The 19,908-nt window shown below is 45.6% G+C and overlaps 1 protein-coding gene across 1 annotated transcript; it reads right to left on the bottom strand.

The window, feature by feature from the left end:
* Window positions 1-10: 10 nt before the first annotated feature.
* perm1a (PPARGC1 and ESRR induced regulator, muscle 1a) lies at window positions 11-17,802 on the bottom strand. Its single transcript, XM_067970304.1, has 4 exons — window positions 17,726-17,802; window positions 14,628-15,965; window positions 9,017-9,130; window positions 11-4,514 (listed from the first exon to the last, which is right to left on the bottom strand). The coding sequence occupies exons 2-4, from the start codon at window positions 15,955-15,957 to the stop codon at window positions 4,417-4,419; spliced, it is 1,542 nt and encodes a 513-aa protein (XP_067826405.1). The 5' UTR covers window positions 15,958-15,965; window positions 17,726-17,802; the 3' UTR covers window positions 11-4,416.
* Window positions 17,803-19,908: the final 2,106 nt, after the last annotated feature.

The raw sequence follows: 19,908 nt of genomic DNA, 5'->3' as shown, positions 1-19,908 counted from the left end.
AGTTACTTCATTAGCAGCACCACAAATAGATTAAAACTTTATTTGTTCTGAGGCAGGGTCTCCTCCTGATGTGCAACTTGTCTTTTCACTTTGACAGACTTGCTGTGTCTGTCTAGGATTTTCTGTTTTTATTTCAGAACTCCAGCACATCTCTAAATAAATACTTTATATATATTTACATTAAAAAAAACTATGGATGGCATTAGACATAGATACAGAGGCAAGACAAAACATTGCTTAAATAGTGACAGGAGAACCCAGATTCTTCATGACCAGTGTACAAGTAATTAACTGTCCCTCCCTTTGGCAGTTAATCCACAAGAGATTTCCAGTACAGGACTGCCTGACATCAGCGCGATCATTAACAGATATTTATAACCATCATTTCAAGGAGTACCTACGTCAGCAGCTTGCTCAGATAAGTAGAGTGGATGACAGCTACACATGGCATGCTTTTGTAAATGGTTAGTGGGTCTTCGACCAAAGTCTTTCCACATAATAGAACTGAGACACCATTCTATTGAAAAGAGATTTCTCCGAGGGAACCGTATAGAGGGATACAAGGTACTTACGGAGCTGGTAAACGCACAGCAATGCTTTCAGATGCACCAGGCAACAGGAAAGAGGGCACAGGTTCAGGGCTGCAAAGGGCAAGTTTAGGACAGATGCCAGGAAATATTTCTTCACACAGATGATAATCAATAACTGGCACAGGTTGTCAGGAAGGATGGGTGAGACCAGGGCATTGGAGTCATTTATGAAACAGTGATATGTTGGAATGGGGGGATGGTAAGGTTGGGGGCTAAGGGTCTTTTTATTCTAATCTACCTTGTGATCTCTATCCATAACCAATGTTTTTTTTGCTGTTTTATTAAAGGAATCTCCAACCCAAGCTACTGAGAATTCCACACAGGTAGCGATCCAGTTTGCCCAGTATGCAGTGCACAGTCTCACCCTGTAGGGACACACCCAAGTCAGCTAAGTCCAAAGGATTTAGCCACAGGCTGCCAACAGCCAAGAGGTAGGGACACCCCTAGTTGTAAGGGCACCTGAGAGTGGTGGACTACTTTGGATGGACTACTTTGTTATGTGTATTTACTCCAGGCTTGCACAACCTGAATACTCAAAATAGCTCTGTTCCAGCTTTGCTCTTTTACATTTGAAAAAAAATAATGCTGAACTTCTTCAATGGTTTTGCGGGCACGTGCATTGCATGGTACAGTGCTGCGCTATATGGACCAGAAGGTCTCAGCTTCAATCCCTGACCTGTGCGCAAACTGGCTGCCGCATTTCCTACATTACAACAGTGACTTCGCTTCAAAAGTACTTAATTGGCTACGTAAAGCGCTTTGGGATGCCCAGAGGTCGTGAAAGGCGCTATATAAATGCAAGACTTTCCTTCTTTTTACAATTGGCTTCAGCAACTGCAGGCTAAGGAAAGGAAAGTTCAATCAGGGCGTGCTCTCCTGATTGTGCCCAGTGGCCCATTTAATGGACATTCACCTTCTGGGCTCACACATGGAGATTGGTCACTCGAGTGGATACTGGAGGACCTCCCGTGCCTGGGTGAGTCAGTGCTTTCTGGAGAGGAGGAGCAGAGAAAACTGTAAAACAATAAAACATAGGCATGAGTGATTGTGTTGCTCTCTTTCAATGGGTTGAAAGGGCTCTTTAACTGGCTATCAGGAGCTTGGTCTTGCTGCCTCTCCCTTTCCTCCTTCGGCATCTCCCCACTGAAGATCTGATTGAGTCTGAAAAGTCACCTCATGGGGAAAAAAAGAAAGAATTTTCATTTATATAATGCCTTTTACAACCCCAGGACAACTCAAAGCGCTTTACAACCAGGGAAGTACTTTTGAAGTGTAATCACTGTTGCGATGTAGGAAACGCCGCAGCCAAATTGCGCACATCAAGGTCCCACATACAAGAATCATAAGGTAAAACCAATACTCAACCAAATCATAGCACAACGCATGATCAAACCAACCCCCGGGAACAAGAAAAAATACACGAAAATATGGTTGGTTCCTAACTTAAGTTTTTGATGTTTCCATGATTTTGCTCCACTTCTCCGTACTAGCCACGGCCATTATCTCTCCTCACCAAGCTATTGCTTCTCTTCATCGTTTTTCTTCATTGCTTCACATTCTGGCATTGCCTTCCAGACCCTTTAGTCCATTACTTCCATTGTATTCGACATTCCCTGCAGCATTGTTTATTTAATATCTCTTGTCCTTTTCAGTTCTTAAATTCATTTGCTCCTTGACTCTGAGCACAGCAACTGGGAGTGGATGCAGTGACCTCACTGGGAACCGAATGAATTGATCCCATACTGTTATCTGGCTCCACAAATAACCTTTAATAAACGGCTTCAGTTTTCAAGAGGAGAGACATTTTAAAATGTTCTGGCAACGTATGGAATCACTAGTGATTGATTCCTGTTGTTTTTGGAATACTTGGGCTCCCAATTAAAGAAGGTACCTGCATTTAGAGAGCACCTCATCGCATCTTCAGGACCTCCCAAAACACTTCACAACTAACGATTTCTGAAGTGATGGAGGCAAATGTGGCAGCCACCTTGTGCACAGCAAAATCCTACAAGTAGGAAATGTGGCCGATTAATTCTTTTTTTGCGCTGGTAGAGAGAGAAATGTTGACCAGGACACTGGGAGATCTCGCTGCCCTTCTTTGAATAGCGGTCTGGCATCTTTTATATCCACTGGAACAGGCAGATGGAGCCTCAGTTTAACTGGAAGGATATGCTGATCGGGTTAGATTAAATAGGGAGGGAGGAGCTTCGTGTGGAGCATAAGCACTGGCATAGACCAGTTGGGCCGAATGGCCTGTTTCTGTGCTGCAAACTCGATGTAAAATTGCATCTGAAAGATGGCACCTCCCACAATGCAGCACTCCTTCAGCCTTGGAGTCAACGTTCAAGACTCAGAGTGAATTACAATGTCAATAAGGCTTATTTTTCCCCCCTTTAATAGAAGGAAGACTAGAAAGATGCACAGATGTAGCTGCTTGGTGTATCATGCTGGTGTTTGTGCCACATCCTTTATTGGTTCCATAGGTGTGGCAACATCAGAGGGGTAATTTTCCAATTTGAACATGGTAGGGGGCAAACTCGCCTGACATATTCAAAAAAAATTCCTCCCATTGTCTCCAATTGTCCTCTCATCCCTGCTGCCAAATATTTCCAACAATATTTTCAACTGACTTTCAGCCTGTCGCCAAGTGCATTGCTACAGTGCCAGCCGTGGCTCAGTGGGTGGCATGCTCGCCTCTGACTCAGAAGGTCGTGGGTTTAAGCCCCATTCCAATGACTTGAGCACAAAATCGAGGCTGACACTCCAGTGCAGTACTGAGGGAGTGCCGCACTGTCGGAAGTGCCGTCTTTCAGATGAGACGTTATATCTGCCCCCTCAAGCAGACGTAAAAGATCCCATGGCACTATTTCGAAGAAAAGCAGGGGAGTTCTCCCCGGTGTCCTGGCCAATATTTATCCCTCAACCAACGGCTAAAGAACAAACAGATTATCTGGTCATTGATGTTTGCGGGAGCTTGCTGTGCGCAAATTGGCTGCCGCATTTCCTGCATTACAACAGTGACTAGACTTCAAAAATACTTCATTGGCTGTAAAGCGCTTTGGGACGTCCTGAGGTCATGAAAGGTGCTATATAAATACAGGTTCTTTCTATCTTTCTTACTTTTGTTGCCATCATTGTTCATTCTGCCTGTGTCACCTCATCTGCTCTTAAAACCAATACTTAAACACACTGAAACCGAACTCATCTCATTGCTTCTGCAAATATTCCTCCTGCTGCAGGCAAATATACTTTGCAAATTATGGATAGATTCATTATTTCGTACTTTTCTGCTAATTACAGAAAATATCTCACATTATGATAATTGGTGTTTACTGACAAAACCTGCCATGGCCTCATTTACAGCATCTGGAACCTCACTATCTACATAATAAACTGAGCAAATGCAGTAATGACAGGGGATTCGACTGACTGTGGAAACAGACACTTGTGAATGGCATTGCCAATTGGATTCTGTTATGTTTTGCTTCCTTTGCACTTTCAAATGAAATACCAACTTTGGCCCAATTATAGCATTGGGCTGCCCCAAGTAGCATTTGTTTCTTGTTAGGCACAAATGGATGGGTCTTGACTTAGTGCGATCGTGTAAAATGGGTGACAGCGAGTCGGCTGCCTGTTTGATGGAAATAAAAATCGGGAGAGATGTAAAACGGGCTGCCACTTCACCATCACCAGTTTTAAACTAGCTCACAACGTCAAAATTACGCCCAAACACTTGTATTTGTATCGTTGTTTGAAAAGGTTTCATTTTACAGTTTTACAGAGAAAATTGAAATCCTAAATATTCGTTCTTCTCAAGGATCTTTTGTTAGGAGTGCTGGAGGTCTGAAGACTTCAAATTTGCTCTTTGTACGTGTCTTCTGAAGTATCTTACTGCAGAGATAGCACTGACGTTCACCAGCAAAGCTGCAAAAACACAAATACACCTGCATAAGGTAAGTTTCTGGGAAGGATCAACTTGCTTTTTATGTGTTTATCCCCACCCCCCCCCCCCTCCTCGTGTAGTGAAATGCTGATTCATGCTGAGGTACACTTCCATGGGCCACCAATCACCATCTGCTACCTCCGCCAAGTGCCCACTCTTCATGCATGGTGGGCTATTTGGTTTCCGAGGACATCACAGTTGAACCTGATCCTGTCTCCACATAGACGTGCTTCCCAGCTTGAGTCATTCCTGCTGCCGGAATCTAGGATGAAGCTGATTGTATCCTCCCCAACTCCAGTTCTGTCTGAGGTCAACTACCTCAGCGCAGATCACTGAGTAAACCTGGGACCGTGCGATCTCAACGAGTACTTTTTTTGTACTTGACAATGTTGGAGATAACCTTCCTGGAGAATGGGACATTTATCCTTATTCTATCCATCGCAAGATATGATGGATGCTGAATGTAATGTGGGCCACAGAGTCTAATTGCAGTAAATAAGCTTGAGGTCAAATAGAGGCTCAGGGAAATTGCTCTTGTTCAGGAATGTTTGTCTGTAGATTGGCGACAGCTTGTAAATCTTGGCTGCTCCGCTGCTGCAACAATCACCTTTGCCTTCAAATTAAGAAGAGCATCTACACACTTCTATAAAGACACCTGAACCCTCGATGGGATTGTATCCATCCCTGAGTATCCATCAGTTATAATATGCACTTCCTGTAAGTGTCACCCTTACTTCCTGTTACACTATTTCTGTCATGATTTTCTGCCATTTTCTATTGATGTTTTCTTATGTATTATACTGAGCTGTGTTTCAAGTCCTCATGGCTAAGACTTCAAGCTAGGTGGTGCTGTGGCACAGATCTTTTGACTATGCTTACCACTGTGAGCATGTAATCTAGCCTTGGTCCTCCTGACTATGACGCCCAGCTCCATTGCAGCCATCACTCATTGCCGCTCTCCGTGATGCCACCCCATTCCTGCTGCTGCCAGCTCCTCTTGTCGTCATCCACCCTCCTGCTGCCACTGTTGCCTCCAGTGAAGGATCTGCCGCCACCTCCATCTGTCCATTTCTGGTACTACTTGCCTCTCCCAGTGCTTGTTTCCCATCCACAATGTAGGCAACTGGCACTAGGTAGCAGTGTAGGAGCATAATGGCATAAGCAGGAGGCCCTAGCGGAGACCATGGCTAGATGGGGCAATGAGTTCAGACCAAATCTAAGGTCTGTTAGTGTTGGATTGCGAGGGGAGACTTGGGGGTGGGCCCTTGATGTTGGGGGAGAGGGAACACTGTATCTCTGTCCAGCTCCCCTTGTGCTGCCCGACCTGGGGACCCCATCCCAGTATGACCAGAAAGCTCCCCTCAGCTAAAGCCCACATTCCAACTCCCAATGCCCAACCTCAGACTCTCTCCTCAGTATTGCTGCTAAACCCCAGATCTCCCTGTGAGTAGTCCCAAGCTCCAGAACCCCTTCAAAATGCTGCGAAACCCTAGGACCGTTACCCCAGTTCTACCAAACCTTAGACTTACCACGCCCTCGATACTGCAGAGTCTTTCCAAGGAACCTCAGGACCCACAGAGCTCCAAAACCTGAGGACCCCACTGACAAACTTCAGGACCACTTCCTTAGTGCTGTGAAACTCCAGGGCTGCAAGACCTCAGCACCTCCGCCACAGTCCCGCCAAATCCCAAATCCCAAACCATGGTTTAGCAAATCTCTCCCCAATGCTACCAAAGTCCAGAGCTCCCCCCCCCTCTTTCCCCAGTGCTGCCAAACTCCATGAACCCATTCCTCCTGATCTATGCCTCTAACAAATAGGTATCTACCGCCAATCTGTTGCTATTTCCCTCTGATCTTCCTGTCTATTCAGTGCTTTAAAAAAATAAGAAATAAAAATTAAGTATCTAGGTAAAGGAACATATACTGTAATAATAATCAATATAATCTATTGATTATAATTTTCATGGAAAATTGGGCAATCGAGGAATCAGAGTCCAAAGCAACGGTAAAAATCTCAGAAAACCCTGTGATAGAAACACAATCTCACGCATTCAATTGCTGTAAATCAGTATGCCTGACACATGGTGCATTACACTGCCTGACACATTGTTCGTTACACTGCCTGACACATAGTGCATTACACTGCCTGACACATGGTGCATTACACTGCCTGACACATTGTTCATTACACTGCCTGACACATTGCTCGTTACACTGCCTGACACATTGTTCGTTACACTGCCTGACACATTGTGTGTTACACTGCCTGACACATTGTTCATTACACTGCCTGACACATTGCTCGTTACACTGCCTGACACATTGCTCGTTACACTGCCTGACACATTGTTCGTTACACTGCCTGACACATTGTTCGTTACACTGCCTGACACATTGTGCGTTACACTGCCTGACACATTGTGTGTTACACTGCCTGACACATTGTTCATTACACTGCCTGACACATTGTTCGTTACACTGCCTGACACATTGTGTGTTACACTGCCTGACACATTGTTCATTACACTGCCTGACACATTGTTCGTTACACTGCCTGACACATTGTGCGTTACACTGCCTGACACATTGTTCATTACACTGCCTGACACATTGTTCATTACACTGCCTGACACATTGTTCATTACACTGCCTGACACATTGTTCATTACACTGCCTGACACATTGTTCATTACACTGCCTGACACATTGTTCGTTACACTGCCTGACACATTGTGCGTTACACTGCCTGACACATTGTTCATTACACTGCCTGACACATTGCTCGTTACACTGCCTGACACATTGCTCGTTACACTGCCTGACACATTGTGTGTTACACTGCCTGACACATTGTTCATTACACTGCCTGACACATTGTTCATTACACTGCCTGACACATTGTGTGTTACACTACCTGATACATTGTGTGTTACACTGCCTGTTACATTGTGCATTACACTGCCTGACACATTGTGTGTTACATTATCTAACACGCCTACTGTTGTGAAACAGAGAGAGGCCCATTTTCATGTAGAGTGCAGATTAGGCAGGCGGTGGGCAGAGTGATGACAACACTCACCTGCCTGATCTCAGGAGCGGGAACACCGAGCCATTCTCATGAACCAGCGCTGGCGGGCAGCTTGCCCTCCGGGGGCGGGGGGGGGGGGGGAGGGGGGGAGGAAATCTTGGGGGGGGGGTCCTCTGCAGAGACAAACTGGAAGTTCAGGATTAAAGGCGGGGAGAAGCAATACTCCACCTTAACAATAAATGGAGTGGCCAGGAGAGGCCACCAGCGGTCCCTTTAAGGAGTATTGGTTGGACTGCTCAGTACCAGTGGGAGGAGTGGGCATGGTTCATGCTCCACTCATCAGCACATGAAAATGCCGCCAGGGTCCTATAACTGGGGTAGAGCCCCGGTTTAAATATCATAATAAGGTTTCCGCCTGTTTTGGGCAGGAACGCTGGACGCCTATTTTGATGTCAGCTTGAAAATCGAGTTGGGGGCCCCGGATGGCCAATGGGAAGGGGATGTAAAAAGGAAATTATTTTTGTTTAACGGCTGCCCCAATTTTCAGCGTGAACGGAGTGATGAGCTGCCAAAAATTACCCCCAATATCATCTGGGTTTGTGAGCAATGCCACGGGAGATCTGTTCATTACAAAGACATGGGGGGGGGCAGAATTTTAACCCCCAAGAACAGAGGGGTGGGAGTTGAAAATAGTTGTTTTTTGGACTGCAACCCGTTTAACGTGGGCGCGTAAAAGTACTGGGAATGCAAAGTCAGAACATGGTGCGGTCACCAGCCAGAAAACTGCTATTTCTATCTTCCCACCCGTCCCCAACGCACTCATTCTTAGGGGTTAAAATTCCCCCCCCCCCCGTCTGTCACACCTCACAATGTCACACTTGAAAGAGTCACGCTTGAAAGTGTCGCAGCTGCAATGCCCGTGTCACACTTGCACTCATTTGGCTCAAATATCATATTTATAACAGCAATAAATCGTAACTGAGCAGATGGGGAATCAAGCAATGAAGGAGGGGCATCTTAAGAAAAAATGGAGTCACTCATTCCCTGCTGGCTTCTCTGACCTTGTTAATCTGGTCTTGACCCTAAAGGAAGGCTCCATGGATGTATAAACAGCTGCCAATCTAGACATGTCCCTCGGTAACAGCAATTAGCTGCTAGCTGGCCTCAGGATGGGCTTCTTCACCGCAGTTAGACTTTGAGGCCTTAAAGGGACAGACCAGGTAAGCACAGTTTCATCTTAGCAATGGCCAGCTTTCCTCAAGGCAGCCCTTGGCACCTGTTAGGAAAGGGATGTCGAGATGTGAACATTTCCCTCATTATTCTGGAGTACATTGTGAGTTGTATGGTACAACTCTCCTGTCAAAATAAAACAGTGCATCCTCCCACTTACCAGGAGCTGCACTGGGGATGTTCCCTACTTGTCCAAACATTTACCTATATTACGTTAATACTCACCAGCTTTCCACATCTCTGACTGTGAAGTTGCAGATTTCATTGCCCACGATGCACAAGCAAAGCAGAATAAACATAAATCTTTCTGAGTGCAGGACAGGCAGGAACTTCCTCTCCCTGGGTACAACACAAGAAATGATAATACATGGAAGAACCAAATTTAGAATTCTTCTTCACACAGTGACCAACAATTGGAATGGTTAGTGGAAGCAAAGACCTTTGAATCGTTTACAAAACAGTACATTGTGATAGCAGAGCTGTAGGATGGATGGGTCGAGTAGCCTTAATCATTCATATTTATCTTGTGGCCTTATGAAGCAGTGCACTTTTAACTCTCGGATTTAGAACCACTGGGAGATCAGAACCTGCTTGAATTGGTGCCTTACAATATAACGTTTACAGGTTCAAACTCTAGCAGAAACTCTGATAGATGGACAATCCCGCACACAGAGCTGTCCAATATGTCACAGGCTGACTGAATATTGGCCTGTGTGCACGTATTGGGGTTTCGTTGTCTCTGGTAGTGGACCGACTAGTGGCCCAGAAATTCGGGCACGGCCATTTTTGGGCGCAGGGGGACGCAGAATACATTTGCCGCGCCTGAATGGTGAGGCCGAGGTTTCCCCCGATATTGGTCCACAGGGGTAATTTCAATGGAGCCAGAGAGGCATTGAGAGCCTGCTCACGAAGATGAGAGCAAGATCGGGCCACTGCAAGCTTTCCTTAGGGCCCCCTGAGGGCTGCTGCCTCAGGGCAAACCAATCTTGGACAGGGGGCCTCAAACGGGTGTTAGACCCTTCATATGCAAAGCGGCCTAACATCTGTTTCAGGCCTGGTGGAGGATACATATTTTTTTGTCCTTACCCAATATGGCGGGCAGCGCACTTCCGAATGTAAATGTGTGCACGCTGCCTGCCCGCCACATTGGGGCCTTAATAGTCCTAGCACTGCCCAAAAAATGGGTGCTGCACTGACCAACTTCTAGACCATCATGTGTTTGTGCAAAAATTTTCATTTTTGCACTATTGCGACACAGTTGTTAAACCATTTATTTTAATGGCTGCAATAAAATATTGTACAAAGGAATTATATATGAATGAGTTATCAGAGGAAATTAAACCCTCGAGTGTATACATTTTTCTCAATCGGATATGAAGCACAGAATACAAATTGTTAATAGCAGTGAACAGTGAACATATGCTAAGCTCTCAGAACAGTTTTATATGAACAGCATCCGTATGTTTTACTATGTAGTTGGAACTGGGAAGTATGATTCTTGTCAACGCTGCTAACAAGTAATCCTATGTCAATTGAAAGATAATTTCCTCAGCTTCTCCATGGTTCAGCTGATGAATTTACTGTCGATTGTGGACTTCAGCTGGACAGACCAGGGAGTTTGATTCCCAGTCTGTGTTGTGTTAGCTGATATCAGTTCTGGGGGGACTGGGGGCCATTACGATTGGACTCAATGCTCTGAGAGCAACAATCTGTCAGCTTTCCTTCTCTTTATCACTTTCTGTTGATCGCCGCTGAAAGGGTAAAGCCAGAGTCAGGCTGGGCTGTGCTGGCTACCATGGGCCAACTAGAATGGCCACCAGGCTAACGCACTGGAGCCCTGAAAGTTCACACCCCGAGAAAGAAACCAGCACCCTCAGAAGAAGGGAGCACAGAACTGCAGGGGGAAATAGTTTAAAGAAATAATAAGAGTATTTTAGTGAAGCAAAAAGGGGGGAAAGATGGCCTTACGTGGACTTGATGGGGTAGAAATTGGTTGGCCCCAGAATTTGAGTGTGAATCCAATGGCCTCGCCGAAGCTGATGCACACAAGGACCAAGCAAGTTGGTCCTCTTGTGTTGTTAGGACATGACTGGAGTGCTGGCAGTGCCAGTCGTGCCCCGCAGGAGAGGCAGTGCGCCAGTCCCTGAAGAGGATGAAAGTTGGCTGGTGGATCGCAGGCACGGTGAGTCCGGGAGGAGGGGAGGTAGGGAGCGGGGGAGGGAAATGAGGAGATCGGGTGGAGACTGGGCGAGTGGTGGTCAGCAGCGGCCTGCAGTTTCATTGAGGAGCCAGGTGGAGCACTCCTGCTCCTCTGGGCTGCACATTCAGGTAAGTACATTTATTTTTTGCTCACCTTTTGGTGGCAGCCTCCAGCCGTCCCTTTAAGGACCATTGGTTTTGCTGCTTTGGGCCTGGGTAAACTGACCACAGCATGCAGAGCGCATGATTCGCATAGGATATGAGCCTAACACTGGTTTCAGGTGTGCGCTCTGGCTGACTACGGGGTGCCCTAACCAATTTGACATGTGACTTCTCCCGGCATGGAATGAGTGCACACCCCATGCCATATTGGACTCCTGAGCACCCATTTTTTGCCCCAGAATTACAATTTCTAGGCCAAATAATCTTGAAGATTTTCAGCCAGCTACTTGGTTGTAATATCACCTAGGATTAAACTCATGATCCTGAACTGGTAACGTATTCTGGTGGTGGTTAGTCTTCACTTTGCTAAGAACTGGCATGGATGTAGCCTTGTCCTACGAGCTAAACCCAAAGTGTCAGCAAGGCCCAGTGACAGCATGCTTAGCACTAACTCAGCAGGTTGCAGGTTCAAACCTAACTCCACGACTGGAGCACATAATCTAAGCTGAAACATCAGTGGCCGTCCTGAGGGAGTGCTGCATGTTTAGGAGGAGATGTTAAACCAAGACCCCATCTACCTGTTCCGATCCCCTGAGGTACAAGATCCCAGAATATTATTTGTGGAGGAGCAAGAGGTTTCTCCTCACGCCCTGATCAACATTCTCCCCAGGTTAACTGGCCATTCATCTCATCTGCTATTTTTGGGATCTTGCTGTGCCACATATTCCTAAAACGCAACAGTGACTACAACTCAAAAGCAATTAATTGGTTGTGAAGAACTTAGGGAGGTTCTGGGGATGTGAAAGGCACTATATAAATGCAAAACTCTTTCTTCCTTTAAACCAACAGTCTGGATAATTGCCTTCAGTTGGCACATTAGTCCTGACGAGAATCTGCGCTGTCAGGTCTGACACAGCCCATAATGTAGGCCCAGCACATTCCTGCACCTATAAATTACATCAATTAGGACTTTTGGGGTGAGCCTATCCCTAAATTAGATAATTGCCTGACAGTTCAAAGCTCAAATCCTGGCAGCATGACACTCTCTCTAATTAACCTTAGTAAATGAATTAAATGATGTTCCACTCTGATACCGTTTCAATACTAATTTATTTGATTCTATCTCTTTAAAGTGACCGCTCACATTGAATCCATTAGGGAAGACAATCGGCTTTTTATTTTGGCATTGTTTAAAGGGCACTCAGTTTCTGGTGGTGAGGTGGGGGAGGGGTCTCCCTGTTAAACGGCACACCGCAGACGGGTTTGCCCACCGCAGTCGGGGCTCTACCTTGTGGGTCCCGCTGTCCAGTGCCCGCACGTCACCATCCTGTGCCAAAACACCTCAGACACCAACCTCAACACATGTGTCGGCTTGGCACAGTTGATCGTGCCTTCGCCTCCGAGTCAGAATGTTGTGGGTTCCACACCAGTGTGTTCGAGCTCACAATCTAGGCTGTGGGACTGAGAGAGGGCTGCATTATCGGAGGTGTCATCTTTTGAACCTTAAACTAAATTGCATCATATTTATAATGCTGATACAAAAGTGCTGCAACACAACAGTGACCATTATTTTGGGTGTCAGCCGTGGCTCAGTGGGTAGTACTCTTGCCTTTGAATCATGAGAGGTTAAAGGTTCTAAGCCCCAATCCAGCAACTTGAGTACAAAATCCAGGCTAACACTCCCAGTGCAGTAGTGAGGGAGTGCTGCACTGTCGGAGATGCTGTCTTTCGGATGAGATCAAACTGAGGCCCTGTCGTCCCTCTCAGACGGACGTAAAAGATTGCACAGCACTATTTTGAAGAAGAGCAGGGGGGATCTCCCTGGTGTCCTGGGCCAATATTTATCCCTCAACCAACATCGCTAAGAACAGATTACCCGACCATTATCACATTCCTGTTTGTGGGATCTTGCTGTGCACAAATTGGCTGTCATGTTTCCTATATTACAGCAGTGACTACATTTCAAAAAGCACTTCATTGGCTGTAAAGCGCTTTGGGACGTGCTGAGGTCGTGAAAGGTGCTATATAAATGCAAGTTCTATCTTTTTTCTTTTCTGGCAGTGCCTGGCCAACATTCCTTCCTCAACCACACTATAACCAAATAGATCAACTGGTCATTTATCTCCTCTTTCCTTGTGTTTATCGAAATCAAAACAGTGACTGCACTTCTAAAGTAGTTAATTATGTGAAGTGCTTTGAGATGTTTGATGTGATAAACACCACATAAATAAATCCAAATGCTGTGTGGTCAATTTTCACTCTCTGGGGTAGATCTGGACTTTGTGCGTTAGTGGAAAACAGGTGACAGCGAGTCTACAGCCCGTTTTACATCTCTCCCCAATTTTTATCTCCGTTGAAGGGATGTAAAACGAGCTGCTGGTTCGCTCTCATCCGTTTTACACTTTCGCACAAAGTCAAGAGCTGCCCCTCTGTGTTTCAAGTTGCCAAAAAAACGGCCTTTGGATCTGATCTCTGGTCTGTCAAAACCTTTTTTTAATGTTGACCTCACCTCCAAAATGGACAGTCAGAAGAAGACATAAAGGTAAATAAAAATTGTAAGGGTTTGTTTTTATAGAGAAACAAGGTGTAGAACGGATAGATTGGGTCTAAAAAAAAATCAAAATGACAATAAAAAAAAGCACAGGGAGATGGGAAAGAAGAGCAGGTGAAGAAAATGGATGACAAGCTGAACAGAATTGATGGACTAGGAACACCTCCCCTCCTTTGTATGAGGCATATCCCCAACAGGTGAGACTCTGCTCACCTTGGAAATGCTCTTCTGATCCCGGCTAACATTGGCGTAATAAGCTACTCCTGACATTTGAACAGATTTATTACTGTAATATTTTTTCAGTGTCACAGTGCGCGAGCTGGAACTAATAAACTTGGCTGGGCCAGAGAGACAACCATTTGCCTGATCCGCCAGTAGTCTGAAGGTTAAACTTTGCAATGGGGATTAATGTAGTGTGGCATCATTGGTTAATTGGTTATTCAATAGTTGTAGAGGTAAAAGGTAACTAGTCAAACCTATAATAGTTCTGTAATTAAACTAAACTTCCTACCATTTATTTTAGCTTAACACCAGGCACTGGACTTGTTGAGTAAGTTCTGGGGAAGTCCGTTACTACTTGGGTTCAAGAGACAATTAGATGCATTTCTGGAAAGTAAAGGAAGGTGAAAAGGCAGAAGGAGAGGTTTGACATTGATATATGAAATGGGCGCAAGTGAGTTGGGCCTTTTCCTGTTAATAAAAATTCTTATGCTTGTTAAATCACACTGCAATGCTCAACGTAACCATTAGTAGGCATAGCAACAGTCAACATTGGTAACATGTAGCATTCTTTCCGATTCACTATGTTTCTCGTCAAATCCAGCCTCTCGCCAGACAGTCATTATTGTACACTTGACCGATCAAAGGAACTTCTTTACAATGACCTCTCCGCCACCACTGATTAGTGTGCATTCAACAAGCTACCTTTCTGTATTGTGCTCGGCATCATTGTCTGGCTTCCACCATAATCCAAGTACTTCACTAATGCATTATCCAGCGAGCCAAGGTCGTGATTGCCATCAACTGTCGTGTTTTCAGATGTGTTCGGTTTTCTGACAGGCACCATTGCTGTTTGCCCTTGCTTTGTAGGATGTAAGTATTTCTGTACCAAGGACATAATGGTAGTCAATAAATTAATTTCCCTGGGATCACGGCTCCTTTGCTTTACTTGCTTGAACATGGAAGGCACTCGCATGAAAAAGGAAGTATTTTGATCCCCTTCCTCTCCAAAGTCAGTATAAAAATATTCGTAAATTTCAGGGACGGTGAAGGAATAGTCTTCCTTACATTTCTCTTCTCCTGCTGCCAAACTTTCAGACATCGATTCTGAATGAGTCGAAGGTCCCCCGCTTATTGAAAACTGGCTGTCGTTTGATTCAGTAACAAAAGTCTGTGCAATCAAATCCTCCCCGAGTGTGCTTTGACACTGACCTCCACTGCGACCTGCAGTGTACCTGACTTCATTGTGTTGGTACTGGATCTGTTCACCATCCCACAATCCTGGAAGGTCCTTGGGATTTTCCCCACATGCTTGAATGTCACGTGTGTATTCAAATCCGACATCTAATTGATCACCCTTGGCCACCTTTATATGGTTTTTATAACAGTCACCAGGAAGTATATTTTCTGCGTAGCTCTCCGAGGTATTTGTCCTAGCGAAGGCATTCTCATCACGAGACTGGCTTACTGTGGTATGAGGGATAGAATTAGATTGGTGTGCAGAGTGCAAGGATTCAGCTGTAGAAATGTGAAGACACTGCTGGCTTCTGGAAGAATGGAGTTTCTCGTCAGAAATCAAGAAGCATTGCTGGCTCCTGGATGAACTGTCACTTGACGTGATTTGACTTCTGGCCAAAAGAAACTGATTAACAATCTCCAGCTCCAATTCTTCTTCACTGGCAGATAAGACATCTTCATAGGTGTACAGCTCGCATTTATTTCCTTGAGGAAAGTGGCCACCTAAAGTGGGTCTTGCTCTATTTTGTAACATTGTCTCTCCCAGTTCCTTGTCGTTTCTTTTCTTTCCACAGGCTGCGTTTTCTGCCGGGCCGGAGGGCTGGTGGACTTTGCTGATATTTATCCTCCTGCTCCTTTTGTGGTGAGTGGGTATGATCTTGTCGGAATCGTCGCTGAGGTCAGAGTCTTCGGAAGTTACCAAGGAAGGTTGCTGGATAATTTTGCACTCCTCAGATACGCTATCAAACAATGGCCAATCTTTCTCATATTGATGGATGCTGTAACCAAAATCATCCATATCTGAAACTACAGAGGGTTGGCAATTTAGAAAGTTGCAGGATTCAAAGAGCTAGAATTAGTTTTGAGTTTGCATGTGCACTGATGGCTAAGGGCGCATTTACACCGCAAGTTTAGGTTCAGTACAAGACAATGGCCTAGATATTCGATTGCACATTGCCCGTTTTTCGCTGAATGGTCCAATATGGTGTGCAAGCACTCGGTCAGCACTGGAAGTGCGCCGCACGCCATGTAGGTTAGGTCACCCTTGTAGTTGTCCAAGGCGCCCCGCCTGAAACTGGCATTAGGCCCATTGGATCAAGGGATATGGGGAAAAAGCAGGAACAGGGTACTGAGTTAGATGATCAGTCATGATCATTTTGAATGGCGGAGCAGCCCCGAAGCGCCGATTGGCCTACTCTTGCTCCTATTTTCTATGATTCTATGATTCTATGTTCAAATCGGGGTCCTAGTACCTGTTTCAGGCCCCTTTGCCAAATTGGGTGGTGACTGAGAGCAGCCTGCAGGCTGCCATTTGTTTTCTCGAGTGCACAGCAACCAAGCCAGCTGTCCTTAAAGGGACTGGTGCAAGCTGCCACCAAAAAGGTAAGTGCAAAATTTTATATTTACCTGAATGTGGCGCCAGGAGGATTAAACCTGTGGGCCGCTGCCGGTCTGCACTCACATCCCTCGCCCCCACCCCGGATTTACCTGCTCACTCCCCCCGACCTGCCCCACAACCCTATGAGTGTGAATGCACTGTAAGGACATGCTAAAGCATTCAATGGCTCTAAAAAACCATTGTAAGATGTCAACATCATTGCTTTCTATCATTTACCGGCCTCAAGCATTCTGCACGCCTGTGATCTATTGAAGTAAACGCTAAGGTGACTTAATAGGAAAAACTTTCTGCTTGTGCACTTCTGGCATGGAGCTTTGCCCTTTCGAAACGCTTATCATGAAATCGCGCAAACGCAGCCCACAATTTCCCAACATGCTCTGTCATCAAACAAGGCTCCTGCACACACCAGGAGCATGCAATTGGAAAACTAATCCTGATATTACTGCGTGAGATTTATTAGTAGGCAGAAAACTACAATACAGCAGGCCGTCAATTATCTGCCATAACTGAGGGGATCTGCTCTCTGACAGTTAATGGAAATTGGCAGATAATTTCCCTATACTTCCACGGTGAGATTTTAGCTTCTGCTTGGTTTATTGGCCCATGTTTCCATCGTGCATGGATAACACTCACAATTTTCCCTTTTTAAAATGAGAGATGCCCTTGAGAAGATTGCTGGCCTCCCTGATGTGAACCCCTGACTCCAATTGGTGTCCTGACCCAAAGCAAAATATCAATGATGCATGGGTAATAAATTCTACCAGATACTGGACAGCCGGTAACAGGCACTTATCCTGCTGGATCCGCAACCCAGAGTCTGCAAATGATTAATAAAAGACCAACAAGTTTTCCGGTTTATCTAAAACTAAGCCCTGACCCCTTGTGGATAATAAAAGAGTGCGGTAATGGGAATGTAGGGTATTGCGGTCAGACTGTATCTACACATGCACAAAAAACACATCAGGTTTGTGTCTATCTGGGAAAAACTTGGAATCTAAACCTGCATCAGGCTTCGAGTAAAATTCAAATGCTTATCAAACAACACTTATTTTACTTCTGAAATTTCTTAGCAAGTAGATATGGCTAATTACTTCTTCTGATGTTGCTGCTATATGATCAAAAAACATTTGCGATGTGTTTATATGTTTTAACAGAAAAGGCTACTCACCTTGCTTCCTGCTACAAGCACAAGATGCAAAGGACAGTGATCTGAGCTCCCACAGTTACGTGTGGACTGTCCCTGAGATTGACCTTTGTCGGGACACACCGTCCTTTCGCAACAGTTCTATTAGATTATTAAAAATAGACCTGACTCTCATCACATGCACTGGGTTTGACTTTCCTTTCTCCAGCCTCAGAGTCAGCAGTGTTATAACATTACAGTCCACTAATAGAAATCACACATGAGGCAGGAAGCCTATAGTCAATGTGGTTCTAGTTTAATCCATAGATATTCCAACTGGGGGCTCTGAATTCTAGGGGGCAGCGAGGGGATTCCTGGGGGTACTTGAGGTCATCAGAGTTCTATATCTTTTCTCCATTTGTTGACTTACTTGCACATTGAGGGGCAATTTTATGCTAACCAGCCCATTGGGAAACTGATGGGATTGGGTGCAACACTGGTTTTACACCCCGTCTGATTTTACTATCTCATTGAACTCAACGGAGAGCGATATCGGGCGAGGTGTCATACCAGCGTTCCACCCGATCCCATGGGTTTCCCGCCTGGCGAGTTAGGGTTAAAATGACCCTTGTTGTACGCTAGTAAAACAATTCCTTCAATGACAACACAGTTTTCCTTTGGGTAGATGACACTGTGCTTCGGAGGTTAGTTCAGGGAGTGCTCGGGGAGTGGAGCAAACCATTTATTTGATATTGAAGTCAACACCCAGAAATAAAAAGGCGTTTGGTTAATAGTTTCCTTGTATGAAAGGGTAAGTTGTCATCCTGCTCCCTAGCATCTGGAGGGTAATTTGCACCTTTTGGTTTGGAGTATCAGAAGTGGAAGGTGAGTCTTCCTAATGATTTACTGTACAAATATACAGTACTGAGCAACAGAATAGGAAGATCCCAGGGTTTAATCCCTGGTCTGTGCTGAGTGCACTGATCTCAGCCAGGCACTGCACTAGAAATGATATATGATGAAAAGCTAAGGCCCCAGTAAAGATTCCTGGGAACACCACTCGTCACATCCTGCCAATCGGAGAACCTTCCCTTTATGCCTACTCTCTGTCTCCTACCTCCCAACCAATTACTAGCCCAAGAGACAAGGTTACCTCTAATTCCATAGAGGTTGTAAAAACGAAACTGTTGGGTAGTATAATTGGCTTTAGTGGATATCGGCTAGGGAGGGGGGTAAATCCATCCAAATTTACCCCGTCAAATCTCATCCCGTGACACCTACTGGAAGATACATTTGTGAATGTTGGGTAAGGACAGTAATGGACTCAGATATGGCGTCCTCCATGGACCGCAATGACAAATGTAGGATCTGGCCGTGGAACCATAATACCAGGAAAACATACCTTCTCCAGATAAATTCCAAAGTCCTGTGCAACTTGGGGATGAAGTGTCTGTGAGGGCGGGAAGCTGAGCTGGTTGGGCTTTGGCCTGCGGGGTTGGCGAGGCAAGGACTGTTGAATCTCCCCTTCCCATCAGAGGCAGGCGGAGGGGTCCAGGAGCAGGAGGTCCGTTGGTTAGAGCAGGGTTGGCATTCCCTGTGCATCAAAGTGCGTTCCGTGGAGCGAACTGCTTCACTGAGCTGCCACCCGATTTATGTGCGGGCGACATTGGTTTTAAATTCTAGCAAACAGATAGAGCTGCGGGGTGGCTATTGGTTTTGTCCTAATAAAGGCCAGTTTAGCGTGTCTGGGTCCTGTGAGACATTGACATTCAGGTTCCATTTACCATTTTATGGGCTTATTGATGGGCTTTTTCCATTTAAATTGCCAGCAGTACTAAAAGATTCCGCCTGTCAAAAATTAACTTCTGTCCTGGCTCTATTTTTCTTGGCAGGGGCATTGGGCTCGTCCAATATCACCGGGGATAAATATCTTCAGCAGTGTCCCCATCCCCCCAGCGGAGGGCAGCACTAAAACAAAAACAAGTGGCCCAATCAACTAAAACTAGCTGCGAGTGTCGTGTGGCGGTTTTAATTCACGTCGCTGAAGAGACAAAGCAATGGTCCACAGGGGCTTTGAGGGGAGCCAGTGGACACCGCGTGACCTCACTCAAAGGTCACCCAGTCCGCGCGCTAGGGCTCGGTGAAGGGGGCGGCCAGTCGGAGAAACCCTCCCCCAGTGATCCTGCGCAATCCTGGACCCGTGGATGGTGGTTTATCCCAGGCCCGGG

The sequence above is a fragment of the Heptranchias perlo genome, chromosome 32 (assembly GCF_035084215.1).
Source record: "Heptranchias perlo isolate sHepPer1 chromosome 32, sHepPer1.hap1, whole genome shotgun sequence".
NCBI lineage: Eukaryota > Metazoa > Chordata > Chondrichthyes > Hexanchiformes > Hexanchidae > Heptranchias > Heptranchias perlo.
Note: the sequence above shows the minus strand (reverse complement) of the source record. Positions and strands in the feature narration are given on the sequence as shown.